The 23,782-nt window shown below is 52.8% G+C and overlaps 7 protein-coding genes across 7 annotated transcripts; 4 read left to right on the top strand and 3 right to left on the bottom strand.

Annotated features, from left to right (window-relative positions):
• The first annotated feature begins 2,340 nt into the window (after nucleotides 1-2,340).
• Nucleotides 2,341-6,563, top strand: VE01_03093 (uncharacterized protein). Its single transcript, XM_018272591.2, has 2 exons — nucleotides 2,341-2,970; nucleotides 3,031-6,563. The coding sequence occupies exon 2, from the start codon at nucleotides 3,653-3,655 to the stop codon at nucleotides 6,026-6,028; it is 2,376 nt and encodes a 791-aa protein (XP_018132046.1). The 5' UTR covers nucleotides 2,341-2,970; nucleotides 3,031-3,652; the 3' UTR covers nucleotides 6,029-6,563.
• Nucleotides 6,564-6,755: 192 nt separating this feature from the next.
• Nucleotides 6,756-8,421, bottom strand: VE01_03092 (uncharacterized protein). The gene is made up of 2 exons (XM_018272590.2): nucleotides 7,605-8,421; nucleotides 6,756-7,542 (listed from the first exon to the last, which is right to left on the bottom strand). Exons 1-2 carry the CDS (start codon nucleotides 7,837-7,839, stop codon nucleotides 6,986-6,988), a joined length of 792 nt encoding a protein of 263 aa, XP_018132047.1. The 5' UTR covers nucleotides 7,840-8,421; the 3' UTR covers nucleotides 6,756-6,985.
• On the top strand, nucleotides 8,342-10,780 carry YPT1 (GTP-binding protein of the rab). The gene is made up of 5 exons (XM_018272589.2): nucleotides 8,342-8,511; nucleotides 8,607-8,849; nucleotides 8,900-8,947; nucleotides 9,012-9,239; nucleotides 9,346-10,780. The coding sequence occupies exons 2-5, from the start codon at nucleotides 8,658-8,660 to the stop codon at nucleotides 9,538-9,540; spliced, it is 663 nt and encodes a 220-aa protein (XP_018132048.1). The 5' UTR covers nucleotides 8,342-8,511; nucleotides 8,607-8,657; the 3' UTR covers nucleotides 9,541-10,780.
• A 37-nt stretch (nucleotides 10,781-10,817) lies between these two features.
• Nucleotides 10,818-13,641, bottom strand: VE01_03090 (uncharacterized protein). The gene is made up of 2 exons (XM_018272588.2): nucleotides 13,380-13,641; nucleotides 10,818-13,328 (listed from the first exon to the last, which is right to left on the bottom strand). The coding sequence occupies exons 1-2, from the start codon at nucleotides 13,578-13,580 to the stop codon at nucleotides 11,001-11,003; spliced, it is 2,529 nt and encodes an 842-aa protein (XP_018132049.1). The 5' UTR covers nucleotides 13,581-13,641; the 3' UTR covers nucleotides 10,818-11,000.
• A 147-nt stretch (nucleotides 13,642-13,788) lies between these two features.
• VE01_03089 (uncharacterized protein) lies at nucleotides 13,789-15,225 on the top strand. Its single transcript, XM_018272587.2, has 3 exons — nucleotides 13,789-14,012; nucleotides 14,077-14,286; nucleotides 14,354-15,225. The coding sequence occupies exons 1-3, from the start codon at nucleotides 13,806-13,808 to the stop codon at nucleotides 15,116-15,118; spliced, it is 1,182 nt and encodes a 393-aa protein (XP_018132149.1). The 5' UTR covers nucleotides 13,789-13,805; the 3' UTR covers nucleotides 15,119-15,225.
• Nucleotides 15,205-17,617, top strand: VE01_03088 (uncharacterized protein). Its single transcript, XM_018272586.2, has 2 exons — nucleotides 15,205-15,934; nucleotides 15,993-17,617. Exons 1-2 carry the CDS (start codon nucleotides 15,591-15,593, stop codon nucleotides 17,230-17,232), a joined length of 1,584 nt encoding a protein of 527 aa, XP_018132148.1. The 5' UTR covers nucleotides 15,205-15,590; the 3' UTR covers nucleotides 17,233-17,617.
• A 1,324-nt stretch (nucleotides 17,618-18,941) lies between these two features.
• VE01_03087 (uncharacterized protein) lies at nucleotides 18,942-23,750 on the bottom strand. The gene is made up of 3 exons (XM_018272585.2): nucleotides 23,287-23,750; nucleotides 21,184-23,228; nucleotides 18,942-21,126 (listed from the first exon to the last, which is right to left on the bottom strand). Exons 1-3 carry the CDS (start codon nucleotides 23,692-23,694, stop codon nucleotides 18,972-18,974), a joined length of 4,608 nt encoding a protein of 1,535 aa, XP_018132157.1. The 5' UTR covers nucleotides 23,695-23,750; the 3' UTR covers nucleotides 18,942-18,971.
• Between the last annotated feature and the right edge of the window lie 32 nt (nucleotides 23,751-23,782).

The following is a 23,782-nucleotide window of genomic DNA, read 5'->3' as shown; positions in this document are numbered from 1 at the left end:
GATGTTCAATCCTCATGGAAATCGCATACGGGGCAGGTACAGTGTAAATCAGGCACCAGGGAAAGGGAAGCACAAACATTGATCGACCCTCGGCCGAGAGATTTTTTTATTGTCATTGTGGACCCGTCTCTCGTCCGATCGTGGCCCTTCCATCACAACTGAGGGCGCACCAGTCTCACCCTCATTTCGCATATGAAGCCGAGACGAGACAGCTCACTCGGTCCGAGCCGGGATGCTGCGAGTGCGACGTGCTTCATTCCGTTAACCGAGTGAGGTATTTGATGTTACTTCGTGTGGGCGGCGCGTGTGGTGTAAGACATTGGTCTCCATATCACACAGACAGTCAGACAAAGACCATTTATTTAGCTAGGAAGCCAGCGCCTGGACGACGTGCCAAGAGCCTGTCTTACTATCCCATCCTGTCCCTAAGCTTTGTCCGATCATCAGCTGCAGATTCGACTTGAGATGGACCGGCCAGCGACCCGATGGCGTTGTGACGGCTGCTATCCCCCTGGCATTCGTGTCAGAAGTTGAGACGTCCCGTCCGTGACAGACACCGTAAGCACTATCACCGAGGAGCTACCCCCAGCGCTGTATCGCTGTATGATGCTGTACGATGTTCTATGAATACATCCAACAGCGACAATCCCATGTACTGCCACGATTGAGCCTGCGGTCATGGCCTGATTCTCGTTCGCGGCTCAACTCCACATTCCACCTCACCGGCGAATATGGCTGGCTAATCTCAACTGCCGCTCCTACAGTAGCTCCCCCCAGTTCCCAAAGCACCTCCCCTCCCACACCCCCATCCATTGCTGCCCATCTCAAATACCAACTCCACCACCGCCCGCAGCAGCCAGCCAGCCAGGCCGGCAACCGGAACTCCACACACTCGCACCACGCACTCCAACCCGTGGTGTTCTGCACCGTTGCACACACGTGGATAGGCTGTGCTGACGCGACTGTGGCGTGCGTGCCTGCCATCCGACCCGCGAACCGGTGGGAGATAATGAGATGCTGAGAGATGGCGATGTCAGAGATCGACCAACCCGCTCCAACCCGCTCATCTCAGGTGCGGCAGGCGCGATCCCAAAGCGGCCGAGACTTTCCGGTCCAGAACGCGCCAGCGTGTGTTGGCGCGGAAGGTGGAAGGGGGCGGGCGGACGGGCAACGTACAGGATGCATCTGCATATCCACCCGTTGTTCGATGTCCACTTAGTTAGTTTGCTGTGGCGGCATACGCTCCATACGTTGCCCATATGCTGGCCATACGCTGCTCATGGATTATGGATTACTATCCTGTGCTGGATGGATGGATGGAGTACTTGCTGCAGCTGCGGTACCTACCACTTCTTCTTCTTCGTCTTGGTGCTTGACTTGACATGATAGACGAGATCCCATCAAACCAATCTCGCCGCAACCCCGGCGTGCATATGGTGATCGATGGGACATGTCAGGTGGCTCGGCAGTGCTTCTGGCGATGTTTCATGTTAGGAAAGCATGCAAACAAACGCGGGTTTAGTATATTGCAGCAGTATGTACGGTATGTATGGCATATACGGTACTTACGGCAAGAAATCTAATATATATTAGGGCTCACAGTACATACAGCGGGTGCCCTTACTTACTCTATTTTCTCTGATGGGCAGCTGGCATGTTTGAGGTTATCCCGAGCCATCGACCACGACGACGATGGAGGCACCCGGATTCTCGACCTGGCGATGCCGCTCTACCGGCTCGGCTTCGCTCTCACAGGCAACCTTCCGACTTGGGATATTCGATCGCATTTCCTTTTTTCCATGCCGTCCACGTCCACTTTACAATTTTACTGACCATTTACTGTTCGCTGACTGGCCCTGTATGTACCGTGTTGTACTCTGGAAACCCCAGCTCCACTACGATCCCTGTCTGTAGTACTTTGTAGTACATCCATCCGTGGTTTGTCGCACTTTTTGTAACCAGAAAAGCACGCGCCATATCCATTATTGTAGTACTGTACTAATACCACTCTAGTGATATCTTCTAGTACTAACAACAGTAACAAACAGTAACAACTATCGCACCCACTAACCCTCCACATACCCCCCTAACCCATTATCCCATCCACATACCTCCTCCACACCACAACTAACACCTATCCTATCCTTGCCCCTCCTTGCTCTCCTCCCCCCTTCCCTTACCCCCCTTTTACCCCCCCCCTAACCCTTCCCCACCACCCTTGCTCTCCCCGGCTACTTTTGTTAACATCTCATGGAGATAGGCAGCGAAGTGGCGCCGAAACTGGGGCTTTTAATCGGCGCTTGTTACCTCCCCCCTTAACCCCCCCATACCCCCCCATACCTCCCCCCATACAGTACCATAGTATAGAAGAGTACTATGGTATGGTATGGGTATGGAGTATGGAGTATGGAGTATGGAGTACTACTACTACCCTCCTTCTACTCTCTCTCCTCTTTCTTCTAAACTAACTCTCTAGAGGAATGTGGACAGCGGGGTACTCCATACCTCCATACCAAATGCATACTACGTACGACCGATGAGTACTTCGTTCTGACATGCATACTCCATGTACATACTCTATACATATACATCATCATCCTTACTCCATACATATACCATGCATGTCCAAATAAGCCCTTTTCACCTGTCTTGTCTTTAAACTTACTATTCTTCCTCCCACCCACCAACAAACCGCCTTAAGTGGCCATTCCCTAACATCAAACCGACCGCTATCCCCGAAGCCTGGTTATTTCCATGCCACCACCGCCACCACCACCGTCATACTCCAACATCTAGCCATCAGCCAGCCTCGGCCACTACTCAATTCTTCCATCCCCCATCAATCCTTCACTCATATCTGATTCGTTAAGATATTCGTGGCTGCCTCTTCTTTCACATCCTCTTTATTTGCCTGTTACGCTGTTACAACATGCCTCTTAAGTGCCCGTCCATCGGCCCCGTGAATAATTGGTGGGGATTCAAAAGGCCCTACCCATATACCGTTGGCCATCTTTTAATAACCTGTCGCAGATACATAAAGTCTATACATACATATATCCTGCATATATACGTATACTATAACAACAACTCCCAGGTTTTTTTTTTGCCCTCGTGCCCGTTACATCAACGGCAACTTCGCCGCCGGTTCCTGGTCATCTCTTCCGGCGTGCACCCGACTTGGTGCGTGTGTGCACACATTTCTCTTCCAAGGCTTCTTCCTTGCCGGATATCCAAATACCCCGAGGGGCGACTTTTACCATTCCTTGACGTCGCACAATCCCGCCTTGGAAAAAAATCCTTCCTGAAAATTCTCTTCACCTAACAAAGCATCTGAAGCCAATTATTAGATTATTTTTTCTTCGGAAAAGTAATCCTTGCTTTTCGGACACTCTTTGTTGCTAGCCTTGCTTTCTGCGGCTTCTATTAACGGGAGTTCATTGAATCGCGGACCTCTAGCTCCCGAGAATTTCCCCACGTCCGGCGCGCGGGCTCGCTGCGGAAATTCTAAGAATTAAAGTATTGGCCTTTCATTGCTCCAAATCATTGGTGTGTTGATGCGACGAGGCTCACATATCCTCTTTCGTCGATCGTCGTCGTCGCTCTTCTGACGACTATCACCGTCGCCCCACCCGCCAACGCATTGAAGCATAGCATGGCCGCTCCAATGCATAACAACTACCCTCGGTCGCCCATGCAGTCCTCATATGATTCCTCCTCTGTGTCCTCCGCGGCGTCTCCGCAGGCCCAGCAATATGGCGGGGGTCTCGCAGGTCCATCGCCTCGATTGAGCGGGCAGCCTCCCCACCATATCATCCTCCCGCCTGCGAACTTCCACGCCCCATACCAGAATTCTTATCACCCAAACGCCGCGTCGCCCGGGCCGCAGGGGATGGATTCAATTGCCTCGACCGGGTCGTCGAGCGGCACACCAGGTCTGCCATCGGCGCAGATTAATGCTAATTTCCAAGCTCAGAAGAGAGCGTATCGGCAACGAAGGAAGGATCCCAGCTGCGACGCATGTCGAGAGAGGAAGGTCAAGTGTGACGCTACGGAGACGACGAGCTGCTCCGAATGCTCGAGCCGGAATGTGAAGTGCCAGTTCACGAAGGAGACGAATAGGAGGATGTCATCTATCAAGCAGGTTCAGGATCTGGAGAAGCAAATATCGCAGGTGAAAAGGGAGAATTCGCATTTGCGCTCGCTCATGAATATACGGGAGGGTCAGACGGATGTGGATCAGGATGAGTTGACTCCTACAGCATTGCTGCTCCCTGAAGTTGGGTCGCATCCAAAGAGCAGGAAACAGGCGCCCCCTCCACCGGATCTCTCCAGAGTGAGAACGAATCTACGGAACTATGGAAGGGGCATATTTAAACCACCTGCGCCGTATAGACAAATTGGTTCCCAGGCACACTTCAACCCGGAAAGGCCACCGTTGCCTGCCAGGCATGTTGCAGATCACCTTCTGGAATCCTATTATGCCTCGGTTCATACCGTCATTCCCCTCTTGCATTGGCCGACGTTTAGGCAAGAGTATGAGGACGCCTACCGAATTGGTACGTTGGAACGGACACCGACGGCATGGGTCTCACTATTCTTCTCAGTGCTCGCCGTTGGTGTTGTCTTCAGCACAGAGCCTAGCATTCAACGGCCTCACAAGGGAAAGGAGTATATCGAGATGTCACGAATGCTGACCGATCTATGGAACGACGAGTTTACCATCGACCATGCCAAGGGAGCACTATTAACAAGCATCTTCCTCACAGAAGTGAATCTCAAGTCCGCAGCATGGACATGGCTAGGAGTCGCCACCAGAATAGCGCAAGACATCGGTCTACACATGAACACAGGACCATGGCCTCTCATCGAGGGCGAGATGAGAAGGAGAGTATGGTGGTCGATATACGCCTGGGATCGACTCCTCTCCGTCGAAATGGGCCGCCCCCTCCTCATCGAAGACGCTGACTGCGACGTCGCCCTACCAGCAGCAATCGACGACCACTACATCCGCGACGACGGCATGCACGCCCCCAACGGCGCAAACCCGCACACCCACCTCCTCCTCCCCACCATCCACGTCGTCCGCAGCATCTCCCAGCTCCGCAAAACCATCAAGAGTCCCACCATCGCCCTCACCACCCTCGCAACATTCGATACCCACTTCCGCGCCTGCCTCTCTGCTTTCCCGGCCCCTTTCAGCCTCGAGTCCCGCGAACCCCTCGATCCGTGTTCGCTCTCTCCTATCATCTATCTAATGAATACACGCATAATCCTACACCGCCACAATCTCTCCACTTCCTGCGCCCCTGACATCCGCACAAACGCAATAGAACAATGCCTCCGCATCGCCCTCGACACGACCCACCTCCTCGCCCGCGCCAGTGCCCCAACCCGCTCCCCAAACCCGCCTTACCACACCCAACCCTCCCTCCTCGGCGCGACAGCCAGCACGATGCTCACAACGCACATCTGGCGCTGCACCCTCGTCCTCCTCTTCTGCGCACACTTCGACGCCGCACTAACCTGCGTCCGCATATCCGCCTCCATCGGCCGAAACCGCGACGCCAACATAGCATGCGGCCGCAACCTCGTCTTCTTCCTCACCACGCTGCTCGAGCGGCGCCGCGCAGGCGCACGACCGCGCGACATGGCTGATGAGGAAATCGTTGCCTACGTCAGCGGCGACATCCAAGCCACCACAGACGGTGGCTGGGTCTGGCAGGGTAGCGAAACGGGGATGGCCTTAAACTCCCGCGCTACGGCTGGATTCCCCGGCGACGACAGGGAGGGCGTGTTTAACGGGACCATGAAGGGGAGTCTCACGGACAGCGAGATGAATGACTGGGGTGGCTGGGAGAGAGTGGAGTACCTCGTCGGCATACTCGCGCGGGACGATGATGAGAGGGATCGTTTCCCCCCGCAGGCTGGAACGGGGGCAGCGTATACTTCTCCGGCTGGGCCGCGGAGGGATGAGAGGGAGGTGCAGAGGACGACGACGGACCGAATCAGCATCGCTAATATCATATGAGCGAGCGATGCGCGCGACACATACAGTGGAGGCGCAGCAGCGGCAGCTGCCCTGCTCCTTCCATGGCGCGGAGGGGTGGTAGTGTTGCACCGCCGGGATTCTGGCCTGACTGACAGTTATGGAGCTCCGAGACACGCGGCGAAGGGCGCTCTTGTGAGACAATGCGGGTTGCCGCTGAAGGATGCGGGTGCTTGCGTAGGGGGTGAGGGGTAACGGCAGATACGCGGATGGGGAGGGGTGAGGGATTTTCTTTTGTTGGATACGGATGAGAACATGAATGTTGAAGAATTTATGCAGGGATGAGACGGCAGGCGACTGCTGGGATGGAGATGGAGATGTATATACGGAGACTCTGATGGCATACAAGATGAGAAGATGACGGTTAAAGGAGCCGCGGGGGATACACGGTATTCATAGAGAGAAGCGTTTCGGCTTTTTGCCTTTTGGGGGGTGGAACTTAATTGGGAGGGGGTTTGGTGGATGTGTGCGCAGTTTATACCCAGGAAATTTTATGACTTGTTTGCTTCGTTCGTATACCGTTTTTGTCATATTTTCGTGGAAAGGTTCAGCTGCAGTGAGTAGTGATATATCTGCATGCCAAGGGATATGTGGAAGTGATGGTACCCTACGCGGATATGATGCTTGATGGGCGAGTGAAAATGTCTCAGTGTCCTGCAAATTTGCCAGCGATGCAGATGGTACCTCTGAGGCAATTATTAGTCAATATGCTTCTTGTTTCAATAATGCTGCCAGCTAGTGTGTGAGGAGTGTTTATAATATATACAGTACGTGTACAGAAACGACAGCGCAAAAACCAGGTATGCCAACCCTTTCCCAAGACCCCATTCCCCCAAAAAAACCCCATATCAAAACATCAAGCCTGCGGTCGTCGTGGCGCTTGTCCGTCTTCAATCATACAAATCCACCCGCCCCATCTACTCCCCTCTCTCTCACCATCTAATTCCCCACCGTCGAACAACACGGCGCCAACGACCCCTCCGGCTCCTTATTCCTCCCCCCCAACAACCAATCCGTCAACCCCACCACCCTCGCCCCAACCCCCTTCTCCCAATTCCCCCCCTCCTGCACATGCTCAATAACATGCTTCACAATCCTCCCCTCTTCATCAAACTGAAAAATAAACAACCCCGTAAACTCATCCTCCGCCCTCGTTGCAACCTTGTCCCCTCCCCCGATCTTCTTGCCAATCGTTCGCCATCGCACGACCAGCTGCTCGCGCGGGGCTACGCTGGTAGGATCGAATCCCGCGGGGCTGGGGGACTTCACCATTCGCTCGGACAGGATCTCGAGACGCACGTTGCCGATTATGGGAACACGGCCCCAGGCGATGGGGGACGTCCAGACGGCGGCGATGTAGGCGACGCGGCCGTGGACGGCGGGGAGGTGGGGGTGGGTCGAGGGGAAGAGGTGGAGTGTTATTTGGGGGGAGAGGATGGCAGTTGGGAGGGGCGTGAGGAGGAGGGAGGGGAGGAGGGGTTGGAGTGTGCGTAGGGCTGCGAGGAGAGGTTAGCGATTGTACACAGTTGAGGGAGTGAGGGATGGGGATGCAACGTACTCTTGCCTAGCTTGAGGGTGCGCTCATCGGGGGGCTTGTAGTCTTTTCCGCCGCCTTCGGGCTGAGGAAGTGGGTATGAACCCGAGAATGGTGTTGTGGGTGTTATGGACGGTGTTACGACGGCGGCATAGTTGCGCGCGCAGACTTGCTGGGCAGATAAGGATGACGGTCTAAGGAGCTGTAGGTTGCGAAGAGCGGGGCCGTTGCGACGGAGCACAACGCGCGTGGAAGACATCAGCCTGGCGTTCGATTGAAGCCTATGCTAGACATAGAGCCATTGAAAGTGATGGTGGTTATCGCATGAGTACAGATATTTGTTGTGCTGAGGATAGAAGCTTCGTGGTGGAGGGAGACCTTGGGGGAGGAGCAGGATTTCGCTAATCGCTATCATAGAGCCGCCACTAAACCAAACTGCGGAATAAAGGCGTCATAACATTTGGATTGCTGTAATGCGCTTTATCTACAAGAATGAATACAAACTGTATAAATTAGTTACATTCATATTCAATATATCTCGCATTCACTCATGTTTACATCGGTTTGTTTACATTTATTCGCCGTTGGCACAGCCCCCCAAACTTTTCCCGTGATGACGCAGCTTTGATGATACCGGCGCTAAATGGAGATAACACTCGCTTAGACTGCCCCATTTGTCGTGTGTCCCCTGTCAGCGCGCCTCTTAAACGACTCCTCGCGCGGCAGACAGACCAGTCTGTCTTTCTGGTAAGCCTCCGCCTCCTCCATCTCTCCATCTCCAGACCCAGACCACAGAATCTGTTGCTGCCTTCAACCCACTTTCCGCAACTTCACAACAAAGACAACTTCTTCCGCAGACGCCTTTACGTCCTTCCATACAACCCCATTTTATTATCTTCTGCAAATAATCCGCCATCATGAATCCAGAGTAGTACGTTCAGCTCCACCCTCCAGCCCTGCCTGATTCCAGACTCGGCCATATAAAGATTATTGGAACCGTTCGACTGACTTTTGTTCGCACCATAGTGTATACACCACTCCCTATTACAACCATCTCAGCATCACAATCGTAGCAAGATGGCGACAACTGCTAGACCCTGGGCATATCGTCCCCAACATACGGAGGCTGACGTGGATCCTTCCAGATACGATTACCTCTTCAAGCTCCTCCTTATCGGAGACTCTGGTGTTGGAAAGTCCTGTTTACTCCTGCGATTCGCAGACGACACCTACACTGAGTCCTACATCTCCACCATCGGTGTTGACTTCGTACGTTGCTACATGCCGAGGCTCTTGAAACGGTGGCTGACGAACGACAGAAAATCAGGACGATTGAGTTAGATGGCAAGACCGTGAAGCTACAGATTGTATGACCCCTCGCAGGCACCCCACCAAATATACAGGCAACCGGGCGCTAACATAATGATACAGTGGGATACCGCGGGCCAAGAGCGTTTCAGGACCATCACATCTTCCTATTACCGTGGCGCACACGGCATCTGCGTCGTCTACGATGTCACCGATATGGATTCCTTCAACAACGTTAAGCAGTGGCTGCAGGAGATTGACAGATACGCCACAGAGGGTGTCAACAAGCTCCTTGTAGGCAACAAGAGCGATATGTCGGACAAGAAGGTCGTCGAGTACACAGTTGCCAAGGTATGAAGCCTCCAGGTGACGCTGTCACATGACAGTCCCTGCACACTGTGGTCATCTGCCACAGACCCCGATTAGAACAAAGAGTCAACTAACATCTGGCCCCCAGGAATTCGCCGACTCACTGGGCATCCCCTTCCTCGAGACCTCCGCCAAGAACGCCAGCAACGTCGAGCAAGCCTTCCTCACAATGGCCCGCCAGATCAAGGAGCGCATGGGCACGACGACCGCGAACAACAAGCCTACCGTGCAAGTCACCGGCGGGCAAGGAGTACAGTCAGGGTCCGCTGGCGGCTGCTGTTAAATACTTCTTCTCGACGCGTTACATACATTCATCGGCCCCTGCAGACTTGTTTACACCATGGAATTTCCAGTTTTTTTCGTCGTCTCGCATTAGAATCGCGTTCGTGTCCGACCCCGCATCGACGCAACCCCGGATCAGGCTACCTTAATAATGGATGACGAGACGGGAGGAGAGGGCCAGGTTGATTTCGCCCATGAATGTGGCTTTCCGCAGTTAGTCCCACGGCGATGCTTGACTTTTCTTTGTCTCCCGAAGGGCTTTGTTTTCAGGGATGGGTAGAGGAGAGCTGGATTGTGCAATAGGCGTGGATAGGGGATCTTTTTTCCTGATTTTTGATGTGGTACATGCCCCCCCCCTTTTTTTGTTCCCTGGCAGAGCTGCGTTGTTGTTTTGTTAGGTTGCGCCTGGTTTTCCTTTTTTTTTTCGACCGGTTCCTTAGTTTCCCGATAGGCAAGAATGGGAGACTGGTGAATACTTTGCTTTGACTACTCGTTTTTTTGTGACTAGACTGTATGTGATAGACAAGCGGTGGCTGCCTGTTTTACTTCAGGGACTGGGACAACTCGTGATTCCCACGTTTACAGGGGTTGATCTAGGTAACTCACCTATTATGTGGGGGGTGCCTAATGCAAGTCAGACGCTGGGTTTAATGCGCATGTGTTTGATATAGCGCCGTAGTCGATGCAAGCACGCTGGCGGAGTGACGGAGACTTCAGGATTCAAGTTAAGGAAATGTGTGTGGTATGTTCTCGGCTGAAGGACTTGAACATTTTTGGCTCAACTTCGCAAGTGGGCGGATGAAGCTTTGGGAACGTCTAATGCGTGAGACTTTCTCATATATCACACCTATCTTATCTCGGGTTCGCCGACCACAAGGAAACAAACAAATATGCACCCGTCACGATTCTCGCCGCCGATACACTCTTCTCACCGCACCCTTCTCGGTCGCCGCACTCTTCTCACCGTACTCTTCTCACCACCACCGCCTTCTCAGTACCGCGCCTACTTTCGCAATGTGGAAGAGAATAAGGTTATAGGAGCTAAACATTATGATTCCAACTTGCTCGGATAAAATCCCGTGGCGATGCTTCGTGTTTTTTGGTTCAAGATGATGTGTTAACTGTCTTCCCAAACAGATAGCTATAATAGACTTCAAATAGTAAGACTAAGGCGAAAAGTCGAGATCTGTAGTTGTTACAATGCAAGAGAGATGGATAGACACATCACACTTTCTTAAAATCCCCCACAAACCACCAACAAACAAACTTATGAGTGAGCTCGTAGATATCAAATCCATTTCATTACTTTCTATCGGTTTGGTCATCAATATTCTTGCTCGCTCGCATCATACAGGTATCCAGTCTCATCCAATAACCCAGACAATGTCATCATGCGTATAATAAGCAACCCCATTCCACGCCCCAACTCCATCCCTCGCCATCGATGAGACGGTTCGCACATTACATATCCTCATCATCATCTCCCCTCAGCCTTTTCTCAGCCACTTCCCGGATCTTCTCTCCCAACACCCTCCTCTCATATCTCTCCGCGACCTTCACCGCGGCCTCCATCATCCTCCCCGTCTGATCCTTCATCAACCCCACCAACTCAAGCGCCTTCATGCCCCTCTCCTCACCCTCCCTACACTCCACCGCCAACAACTGCAACAGCGTCTTATCAACCTCCACATCCCGCCTCGCCAGCTCAGTGCGCTGTGAATGCGTTGAATGAGTTGCTTCCAGCAGATCACCCAACAAGCTCGAGAGGAGGTTGTTCCTCACAAACGCCTCCTCAAGCTTATCCTTCTCTGTTTGCCCGTTCGCTACCTCCTCATCTTCCTCATTCACGACGCGCGACGAGATCGGGATGGCGAAGTCGAACTCGGAAAGCAGTGGCTTGGGGAAGTACGGATGCTTATCCTGGCCCTTAAGAATGATACAGTGGAACTTCCCATCCGCGACAGCCACAGGCCAGTAGCTCTCCGTCTTTCGGCCCGACGCGAGACGAGCAAGCAGCTTGGTGTCGAGGAGAGGCACCCAGCGACCTTGCGAGGGTGTGCGCCAGTGGACCAGGGTAAGAAGCGTGCCGGTGGAGTCATAGATGCATGGGTCGCCAGAGTCGGAGAAGAAGACTGATTTAACGGTTGCCCCTGGGGGCAGGGCTACCACATCCTCAGACTGGCAGGTTTCGTCGCGCTTGACGTTGTCAATGCTGTAGAGTAGAGTAGTGCTGCCATCAGCGCCGACGGGGCCATTGCCCATTGTCAGGACGTAGTCGCGCCAGGAGGCGCAGGTGACTGCTGGGGAGGACTTCTGGCGGTAGACGCGGTAGGGGGTTAGGAAGAGGGTGAAAACGCGGATGTAGTTTGCGGATGTTGTGACAGTGATGAAGGATTCGGAGAGAGAGATAGCGGTGATGCTCTCGCCTTTGGGGAGGGTGGTGCGCCAGTCTGAGCGCTCTGTCCAGGTTTCATGGGGGCGGTAGAAGAGGGTTGCGTCGACATCGTCGTGGGGTTGTGCTGAGAAGAGCGTACCGTGGGTGGAGAGGCACGCTTTGTCGTAGAGGAATGTGTCGGTGAAGTGAAAGTCGCGCTGGAAGTCGCGGTCATAGAACTCGACGGTCACGGTGTGGTGGGTGTCTTGGTTGACAGTCCAGACGAACCCGAGGAGGTTAAGGCAGAGGTATTTGCGGTCGCCCTGCCAGGGCGTAGCTCCTGGTTGAAATGCAGCGTGTGTGCGAGGTTGCCAAATGGAACTGATGGCTTGACGCTTGTCCCAGTGGGCATCGTCGTCCAGTATACCCGCTGGCCGTTTACCATTGTAGTTCAGCCCAGAGGCGTACCCAGCTCCGTCATCGTCTTCTATAAAGTCATCGTCGCCGCCCATCACAGAACCGAGAATGTCATCGACAGTATCCGGTGTCCCTCCGCGGAAAGGGCGGAGTGGCATGTCCGTTTTGGAGTGGCCATTTTGCCTCTGGATATTTGCTGAAATCTCCCCTAGGCGTGGAGCACCAGTACGTTCTCCTGGCGAAGGTTGGAGTCCGAGTTCCAGGAGACCAGCATGCTCTTCGGGTACAATATCATAATGGATATAAATCTCACCATCGGTGTTGGAGAATGAGAGTAGATTATGCCGCGGGTGCCATGCCAAATCCATGACGTTGGCATAATCATGCCTGGCGATTACTTTCTGGGTTTTAGTGTTCCAGAGCAGAATCGTTCTGTCCTTTCCAGCAGTAGCAAGTATGGATCCGTTCGGTGACCAAGCCAAAGCTGTGACGTCTCCCATATGTCCATTCGTGAATGTCCCTTGCACTTTCCAGTCGCTTGTCGAAACTATCTGGATATCTCTTGTGGCTGTAGGCGCAGCAAATGCTGTGCCATTGGGGTGCCATGCAACCCTCGAGCTGATTTCAGAGTCCGTGTCAACGTTGCGAATAACACCGTCGATTTTCGTAACAAGTTCCGGCTCCTCGGTCGATAGCTTGTAAATATAGACTACTCCATCCGTACATGACAGTCCAATGTATTTTCCACTGGGGTGATATGACAAATGCTTGACGGGTTTCCCTTGGTCTCTCAAATAGATGCAGGTATTCGGGTCCGAGACCTTCACAATCTTCACGGTGAGCTCGTCACTTGCCACTGCAACCCAGCTTTGGTCGGGAGAGAGTTTGACATCTCGGATTGGCAATGTGCACCGGACGAGGAATTTATCGAAGGCGTTGGTGAGCATAGAGTACATGCTAACTGTCCCATCTTCAGAGCCGGCTATGAAGAAGTCTTTCTGCACAAATAATCAGTATAGTTCGCTCCAGAAGCAATAATATCAACCTACCGCCGCAGTAACACCCAGGTTCTGCTCCTGGCAATCATCAATGTTCGTAGGTTCGCCATCGCTCATATACGTGTAGATGCGGATAGTATTGTTGCTTCCCACGGTAACCAATTTGCTCCCATCAGGGGTATATGTACAATATGTCGGTCCCTCCGTATGCGCTGGGCGCCCACGAAGTTTAATTTGCCCAGCAGTAGCCATTTTCTTCAGTGTTGTCGGAAAATAACCGTCGGCGCATGGAAGTGGTGATGTTGAGAATGGGAGACGCGGGACTATTTCGCGGTGGACGCGACGCGACAAAAGACCACTTACACAGGTCGGACCCCTGTCGGTTCTCCAATCGGACCCAACCCCACTTCAGTTGCTACCCCTCGCATTTGGGATCTGACTCCAGATTCAACCACAACCAAATCCACAGACTTCAAGATGTCTCGCTCCACGGATCCTGGCCATTTCTTCCAATCCGAAGCTTCGGAGGCCATCCGCGCGCGCCGGGCTGCAAAGTCCGGTAACAAGAATGGCGATCCTATCAAGCTGACATCTAAGATCTTGGATGTGGTTGTAGACCCGTTATCGCCGACATGTTTGTTTGTGGCAGAGAGTGCTGGGTGTATCAGAAAAATCAACGTTGAAGTAGGTGAGCCAACCCATCTCAAAGTAACATGGATTTGAACAAAGCTGACTATGGGCACTATAGTCTAAAGATACAAAGATTGTTTATCGCGGTCCAACTGCCCCTCTCACCTCAGTGGCTATCGGTGGGCACAATGGTCAAACAGTATTCGCGGGGTGCTGGGACAAAGATGTATGGAGCTGGGACCGGGAAACTACGGCCGTAGGCAAGAGATACAAGGGACACTCAGATTTCGTGAAGACCGTTGTCTGCGTGAATATATCAGGCAAAGATGTATGTTCCGAACCCCCCCTTGCCTACGCTTCGAAACACGGGGCTGTACTGACCAGACGGACTACAGTGCTTGATTAGTGGAGGAGCAGACAAGAAGATCATCGTCTGGGATACTGCCACTGGGCAACGGTTGTACACTATACGAGACAAGATGGATACCCTCCTTGCCATCCAGCATATAGCGGTGGATCCGATTGACTCGACTGCCGATGAAATTATATTTGCAACGTCCAGCAGCGACCCAAAAATCCGCAGATGGCGGGCTACTCTGACTGAAGGAGAGCAGATACTAGAAGATGCGGACAAAGATGCACCAGTAGTTTCGAAGACAGACGGCATTAACGAGCACGAAACTAGCGTATACAGGCTGCTGTTCGATTCCGATTACGGCGACTTATGGTCAGCAAGCGCTGATGGCAATGCAAAATGCTTATCAAGAAGCCGTGCTTGGGCAACAGAGGAAACATTTGAACAGGGAGACTACGTCCGCTCTGTTGCCCTTACTCCGGATTGGGTTATAACAGCTGGTCGAAATGAGGATGTTAAGGTTTGGGACCGTAATACTGGCAAGCTTCACCACATATATGATGGTCATTTCGAGGAAGTTACTGGGCTGGCAATGATGAAGGATGGAAGGGAAGTCATCAGTGTGAGTATTGATGGTACGGTGCGTACATGGCCACTAGACAAGGCCTCCCTTCAAACGGCGATAAAGGAGAAAGAAGAAAAGGACAAGGGGGTTGTCAAGGAAGTTGAACCAGTGGTTGCAAAAGGCTTGATGACGGCAGACGAAGAAGCCGAGCTGGCTGAACTTATGGACGATAGTGATTGAATATCATTCTATGATTATACACCTCGTCTGTCCTTGCTCCCAATGGTGGGTTTATCTTATATGATTCTGTCTCAACCAAACAAAATTGGTAGATAGTAAAATGTGCAAGTGCAAGTGCAAGTCTTTTAATTCCTCGGCTGGGAATTGCGTCTGTATGTTTGTAGGAAATTCACTCCTGTCCCAACCCGGTGTCAAACTTTCCATTGCCAGCCTCTGCCTCCTTTAAGATTTCACAACCGCCAACTGCATTTATCTCTAAGTATTAACAACAACCCCACAAACAATTTTCCGCTAATAGATACCCATCTTCACAATATTTGGCCGCTTATCAGTGCTATTTCACTGAACCTTTGTTACAACCCTCGGCCAGTGATTTCCTTTTTCCACCTTCAACGCATCTTCCTTTCTTCCTTGCTCAACACACTTCAAATCTAATTCAGAACACAAAGATCAACACTTTCTCTGCAGAGTCATGGCTGCCCCAATGGTGGACGACTTCATGATAAACAAAAAGCCTTTGGTAAAACGACATGTTCTGAAGTCAGAGATCCGCCGAGTTGACTTTCACCCACTGGAGGAAGAACCCGAAGTAGAATCTTCAGACCATTCCACCATGGCAGACTTTCCGCAACGAGACGAAACGGGTTTCATGAACGATTTCGACTATGACGTGGAAGATCGCACTGTGAAGCAGATCATCGCTCTGGGCTGTGATGTTTCTGTGAGCAAGAAAGTTGTTGCTGATACCCTGGATCGAATCGAGAGTCTCGGATATCACCCAGATCAGCCTGGCCGAACTGCCAGAGTTGAAGTCTTGTAAGTGGTTATCTGGGTTTCAGTCCTATGGTTGAAGACTGATCTGACTCTGACCCAGCTATTTCGTTTCACATGTCATGCAATCACACTCGAGGCAGATGTTGATCCAGCAGGCCTCTAATCCATTCAAGAACCCCAGATATATGGCCACCGTCGTAACTCGCCTTCTGGAAATCTATCTTGCTGGGAACCCCGATATCCGCTTCCTCATCATCACTTACCCCATGCATCATCTGTCTCTCATGCTGTCTCTGCGCGATCACATTGGATCAGACGTCTTCAAGGTCGTCACCATAGTCCCCGCAGCTCCATTCGCCCAACGGTCATCCAGTCTTGGTGAAGGAGGGGAGGATTTCACTCATGGACGGCAATCCCCTACTATATACGACTTTGACAGGACTACTTCCGAACCAGTCAATCTGTTCTTCACTCCCGACGAACCAAGCGAGAGTATTGGAAAGCCCGACTTTGTGCTTTATACAACATCACCCTTTGACACAGTCGAGCGCGTCCCGATTCGCATGGACTTACTCATTCAAGAGATCGAAGAGTTCGTCAACCCTCCGGAAGACCCTTTCCCTATCACGGGACCCCGTCCAGCAGTTGCGTGGACCTCGGAGCCCACAGGTCTGCCACACCCTCTCGCCAATATCACGAGAGCAGGCATCGATACGCCGCTAGAGCCCATTGACCTCGACGCCGCTGTGAGATACCAGACTTCCAAGTTGATGGCGAAGTACCAGTATCAGCGCCTTAAACGTTATCCAGGCGCCCCTCCACGTGAATCGGAGGTGGTTAATGCGCAGTGGGAACACACATACAAGAAGGTTTACAAGGCTTTCCGAAAGATCAAGCTTGGTAAAGATAAACCTGACCTTGCTGGCGCATCCATAAACCCAAGTGATGATGAAAAGGCAGATGATGAAGGTGACCCAGAGAACTCTGAGGATGAGTCGGACGATGAGAGCATCACATCTATTCCCATAACTCCAATCAAGGACAACACGAGCATCAAATCTATCCCCATAACGCCTACCAAAGACGACACGAGCGTAACGGAAGTCAACGAAGACCCCTTCCAAGACGGTCCAGAGGAGGACGATGCGAGTACTGGAACTGTCGAACGTCACCCCATCCACTCTGAAGAGGAGCTATTCTCGGCCGAAGGAAGTTCTCCCCAAGGTTCCTTGAAGAAGAAGGTCTCTTTCTCGCCCCTCTCCATGTCATACTCATTTGAGAAGAAGTCAAGTGATAGATCATCGGGGTTCTGGGCTCAGTACGCTGAGGACCACCTTTGATGGGGGATGCACGTTGCAACATCAATAGGATGGTTCATTTTTTATGATTGTACAATTTACTGAATTACAGACACGAAACGAAGGGATTGCTTGCATGCACATTTTTTTCCGGGGGATACCAAAAACATAATCTTTTGAAATCAAGATCAGATGAGAAGATGGATAATTTGCGTTTCTTCTGATCGATTTACTGGGTTTTTTTTGCAGACAGGCGGAAAGACCTTCAGAAAAGGCGGACAGATGCTTCTTTACGGTGACTCAACGGGTCGCGAGACGATATGGGAATGAGGATGAGAATGGATAGTTGATGATCACACGAGGGTTTTCACACCACCAAATATACCGAACCAAGTCTGTTGTATGAGTAACTACAATAAATAAAAAGTCCACTCCACAATATCCTTCTATGCCTTATTCGTGTGCCACCTGTGATCCCAAGCCATTATTATTTTATAACGAATCCCCTTTGTTAAAACCAATCCGCCGGGAGACGGGTCGGTCCTTCGCGGAGTTAAAATCAAGGTGGACTGGGTGGAGGCAAGGAAATCTGTAGATAAACCAAACGTCGAGGCTCACGGGATGTTTAAGGTTGGGGTACTTTGAGAAGTATTCATGGAGGGTTAGCAGTACAGGAGGGGAGGTGGACCGTTGGATGGCGCTTCAGACCATTTCGAGATTCGGTGGTTGGGGAGTGGAGTGGTGACGGAATATGCACAGTGACAGTATCACAGCGACAGTGACAGCATACGAAGTGAGAGCAATACACAGTGACAGCATACCAACAGCGACAGCAACAGCACCCCCACCCAAGCCCCCTTCCTCATCAAATCCTTCAACATCCCCCCGGCAGAGCTTACACATACGAAACGGAGCCACCATAGTTTTGTTCTTAAGGTTGGTAATGGTTGATTTTCTAAGTTGATGATTGCTGTGAGGAGATAATTTATATTGAGAAGGATTTATTTCCCCTTTTTGAGGGGGTTAAATTCAATTTTCGTGACTTAGCCCCATTTTCCGGCTTCGGTCGCACTTAACACCCTCCTTCGAGGTATTAAGAGTTGGAGCTGGGATCCTATTATATCACTCGAGATGTTGCTGAATAATCGCTGCCTTCTGATTCTGGCGACTGATCCTGGCTTTGCTTCATCGTTAACAAGCCCTCTTAAAGCAGGTTTACATCTACAACTATGAGGGGACTAGTTATCACAACAAGCACCACAATTCACTTCAACATCACACAAACACCCATCAAGCACTCAAGCACACACGAAAGATTCCGAATAACGGACTTGTATTCGAATGTATATCACGCACACACTCCTCCCCCCTCCCAGCCGGCTATCCATCCAGCCATCCGTTCTGTTCTGTTCAACCATGAGCTCCCCTGTAACTCACATACAATTACACCTCTCCCCCTTCCCCCTCCATTCCCAAACCCAAACGCTACAAACGCACAAATTAACCACCCCAATCCTAATATACTCGAGGCATCTACACCGCCCCCCAAAGAATCGAAGAAAAAGAATGAGCAGCAAAAAACCCCCATCAAAAAGCCGACAAGCCCTCCTCCATCGAAGTGGCTGCAACTGTAACTGTCCCGCGCCGCGCAGGTATAATAAATATTTGTACAACGCCTTCCCTCCCAATTTCCACATCCCAAGCATCACTCGTCGTCATCACTCCCTATTCCTACACCCCCCCACCCTCCTCCTCCCCTCATGTACAGAAACAGGACAAGGTTAAACTTGTCCCTGCCTCGCAGCCCTCTGCAGGTTCCGCATAAGCGTCTCCATCATCCCCGCCGAATCGGTGTCCATTTCTGGGATCTCACCCATCTGTACACCATCCATCGCCCCAGCAGCAGCACTGTCTGGGATTTTAGTCTCCAACGCAACAGGGGCGCCAGTGAAGCTGTTGGATTTAGTCTCCACCACCTGCTGGGGTGGTAAACTCAACACCGGACCACCGTGCGCCATTGCAACTGGTGTAGCAACAGCAGCTACACCCCCCTTCCTCCCCACCACCCCAACAGCATGATAAGTATCCGAATAAAAGCTCTTAACAGGCTTACTATAACTCTGCGAGAAATTCTGCACCGGCGGCGGTACATTCTCAACCGCAGCAGCGTTCACCTGCGGCTGCAACGCCAGCTGCGTGAGCGGAGAAGACTGCGGTCGCGAGGGGGGGCGGGAGTAATATTGTGCTGCGGGACTCATGTGTACTGACCCCGACTGCTGCTGCTGTTGCGGCGGTGGTGGTGGGGGAGTCGCGACGTGGGTCATCTGCTGCTGGGGCTGGTGGAGGTGTGCGTTCCACTGCCCCGCTGCAGGAGATTCTGCCTGTTGCTGAGGTTGTAGTTGCGGCGTCTGAGGCTGCACTTGAGGCCTCTGATACCCCGGCGGCAAAATTGGACTCTCCCTCCTCACCATCCCCACTGCACTCCCCCCACCCTGGTACCCCTGCACCACCCCCCCACCATTCGCATACTCCGCCCTAATAGCCGGATGCAACCCCCCCGCCTCCTTCTTCTCCCACTGCCCCCCCGCCATCGTCGGCTTCGTAATCTGCGGCTGCAGCATCTGCTGCTGCTTCAGCGCGTTCGACGTGGCGGCGGTGGCGGCGGCGGCAGCGGCGCCGTTGGGGTAGTAACTCGCAGCTGGGGAACTGTAGGGTTCTCTCGCCGGCGGGAGGATGGCTGGGTAGGTTTTCCTGGGCGTCTCGGCAGTCGCGGTCGTGGTTTTGGGTTGTGATGATAGCTGCCCGCTGCTGGCTTGCATCATATGCTGAGATAGCAACCTCGGATCCTTGCGCATCTGAGCCTCCATATGTTTCCTAAAGTCCCCCTCGTAGCCGTTGCAGAAGCCCAACATGTCCTGCCGGTACGGGGAGCGGTAGGTGCCTGGTGCTTTGTTGTGCTGTTTCTGGAGGTATGGGTATTTCTGGAAGACATCGTTGAATTTGAAGGCGCTTGAACTTGAGGATCGGTGGCCGTGGGATTTCGCGGTAGGTTTTTGGACGGAGCTTTCGTTATGGGTTTGCTTCGCCTGCATGGCCTGGGGATGGGAATGTGAATGCGGGGCGAGCGGTGTATGGTTATTGCCCTGTTGTAGAGGATTGGGAGCACTGAAATTATTGTAATGGTTCTGCGCGACCGGTCCTCGCGGTTGAGCCGGCGCGACATATGGACTCTGTGCCCTATTATCCGCAGGCCTCCATCGTGAATCCGTTCCATAAGGATATGGCTGCGACTGCTGCCGGTATTGCTGGGAAGGATCTTGTGTATAGGACAGCTGCGAATTGTTAACCTGTCGATCTGCATAGTACTGTTCGGCCTTGGGCTTATATACGTATGGTTTATCCGATTTAACAGATACCTGTTGCGGCTGCGAATAGGAAGGCGGTAGAATGGGCTTGTAAGATGTCGTCGGCGGCCTTGGAGGCGCCGGTCTGGAGGGATTGATAGCGCGCCCACTCGGCCGAGGGTAAGAGGCTGGATATGAAGCCCGCGGTGCTGGGGGTGGCTTGGGAATGGTCTCGAGGAAGTTGCATCTGGTATCGTAGACTGGTTTTGTCCAATCCGCTGTATACTGTGCTTTGGCTTCCGTCGAGGTCTTGCCCATATAATACATAACCTGCCTCTCCTTCGATAGGTCGACCTTGACCTGAGCCGGGTTCCTAGGTGTGTTAAAGGAGTTGAACTCTGCCCAAGTGGCGCCTTCGACAAAGGCGTCGTCTTTTCTTGGTAGGTCATCGGCGTGGCGTTTGGTTGTGACGAGGGCATCCTTCGCGTGTCGTGATCTTGGCATCGGGATTGCCTTGTCGGAGGGTTTAGGTAGATGGAAGTCGGTAGGATCTGGTAGCAGAATATACTTATACTGAACTTCGAACCGATCACTGTTATGTATTAGCCACGGCCCACCCGCTTTCACACCACGCAATCGGAATACATACCCAGAAGGCAAGATATCAACAAGCAGCACCTCTTCGCTCGTCCTATTCTCCACCACAACACCCGCAAAGATCTCCTTCCTCAAGAACTGAAACTGGCAGATCTCCCCCTCCTTCACCGCCATCGCCGCCCGACTAATATCCTCATCCTCCTCCAACGCATACTCATCCAGCTTCTTATCCCTCTTCGCGCGATGGAAGCGACAACTAAACTCAATACCCTGCTGCTTGTACTCCGTCCCATCCTCGCCAAACACCGGGATCTCCCCCGTCTCGACAAACATGCCCGCAGCCGCCGCGCACGTGGCGTGGTACGACCGAGTGCACTTCCGCTGCGAGCATTGGATCTTGGCGCCCTTCCGGCTGTGGCAGAACATGCACTTGAGATCGAGGCGGTCCTTTCCGATCGCGGAGACGTTGTAGACGATGCCTTCGTCGATGTCGGTTTCGGGGGTGTATTCGGCGCAGAGGCGATGCACTTTACGGCCATCTTCGGTGGGGATGAGAGGTTGTGTTTTGATGTCGTTAGGACACAGACAGCAAGGCTCGCTTGAGATCTTCATGCGGATGCGAATGCGCTTCGTCCTGTCTACTCCATCCTTATCAGAAACGACACGCTTCCGCTTGCGTCGAGGCTGTTTAAGTTTTGCATCGCCACTGCTTTCCGGAGGAGTTGGGAGATCGGTCGGGCCCTCATCTTCCTCTTCTTCCTCCTCCTCGTCAGTTTCCTCGTAATCAGTCTCTTCTCCACGCATCTTGCGCTCAATCTGTGCAACATCGATCCAGACACTGTCCTGAGCCTGGGCGCAATCGCACTTCTTCGCAATCCGTCCCATCTCCAGCCAGGATGGCATCGCGAAGTTGACAGCCTCAGCACAGTTATAGCCCATATTAAATCCAGAATGGTATCCGTATGGGAAAGTGATCATGAACTCCCCGGGGAAATGCGTGATTTTGTTGGCCTTGATGCCGTAGTTCTTGAGGAGAGTAGATGGAGAGATGAGGAATGTCTTGTGTCGGAGGAACTGATCGCATTCTTTAGCATCCGTGGGCCAGATGCTCTTCATAGCAGCCTCAAACTTCCTCGCGTCCCGCTGCGAAATGCTGTACCAGTGTTTGGGAGCACCGAAGTGGAGGTAATTGATACTGTAGAGATCGACATCCTCCAAATGCCACGCGAACGTAGCCTTCCACATCCCAAGGTACAGATAAGCCGTATTAACACCCGGAATCTTGGTGCCCATAACATCCAGTAAATTCGGCAGATTTCCAAGGTTCCAAGTAGTCGTCCTCTCGTCAAACAGAGACCCCAACATATCCGCGCCGTACAGCGGAGGTGCGTAAGTCAAGGTCTTCCAGTAGGCGCGCTCGAGCTCTTCGCAGCGTTCGGGAGTGTAATCGGAGATGTCCATCTTGTACTCGAAGTTCTCGAATGCAGCTTCATCGATCTTTCCTGCCGTTTCTCTGCGGCCGTACTTGCGGCGCGAAGACACCGTAGTAGCCTTCCCTCCCCGTCCGCCACCACCACCACCCATACGCTTACGCGGTGGCTCGTCCTCCTCGAGCAGCTCTAGATTGGGTGCCTCGGCGTCATCGTCCGGCTTGATGGGTGGAGAAGTCGGTGTTGGCAGCCTCTCCTTCTGGTCCTTATCCGCGTCTTTCTGAGCCAAGCTCTTCCTCGACGCCCGCCCATTCTTCTTTCTCGACTGCGCAGCCACTCTCTCCCCCGCTGGTGTGCTCTCCTTCTTAACGCGACCGCTACTCCTCGTCTTCTCCTGCGTCGCGCGCACCTCACCACGTCGCGCAGGAGGCTGATGTTCAGTCTGATCGCACAATTGGCGCCACTCCGGAAGATTATACGCTCTCTGGTGCAGCAGGTTCATCTGGCGATACGTCCCATTCGTGCCCATGATATCCTGCTTGATCGGCTCGCGAACTCGAATCGTCTTGATGATTTCGTCAGGCGCGGGTTGGTTGTCGAGCCACTCTTGTGGGGGGACCACTTTCACAATGCCGGATTGCATGCCGTATTTGTTGATGCGATCCATCTGCGTACAACGTTAGCTACGGCGTCATAACTGACACACGTCGCGGGGGGGATCTCACATAAACCTGGAAGTCCTTAAACTGGTGCATCGTCGGTTTGAACACCGGCACTCTCCCCTCATCCGCATAGTGATCCGGCACCACCTCCCCAATATCATCCACATCCACCTCCGGCTCCTTCTCCTCAGCAGCCTCTTCCTCCTCGGGTTTCCTCTCCTCGCCAACCGCCCCAGCTTCATCCTTCCCCCCTCCCCCCTCCCTCTCCTCCTTCACCTCCCCCATCCCAGGCCGCGCACCAATCGAATACCCCTCCTCATCCAACTCGCTCAGCTCCGAATCGCTATCCTCAAACACCATCCTCTTCTTACTATCCGGGGGCGAGAACAGTCCAGCCGCCGTCTTCGCAGCGCTGTCGTCGTCGACCACCACCACCGGCGCCACCACGCCAGCTATCACATCGCTACTCATCGCGGCGTGCCTACATGCGGCCTCTCAGTGTGTCGTGTGCCTGCGCTACGCGGCGCTGCGGCGGTCGTCGATCTGGTTTCGTGAAGTG

The sequence above is a fragment of the Pseudogymnoascus verrucosus genome (genome assembly GCF_001662655.1).
Source record: "Pseudogymnoascus verrucosus strain UAMH 10579 unplaced genomic scaffold scaffold_12, whole genome shotgun sequence".
In the NCBI taxonomy this organism is placed as follows: Eukaryota; Fungi; Ascomycota; class Leotiomycetes; order Thelebolales; family Thelebolaceae; genus Pseudogymnoascus; species Pseudogymnoascus verrucosus.
Note: the sequence above shows the minus strand (reverse complement) of the source record. Positions and strands in the feature narration are given on the sequence as shown.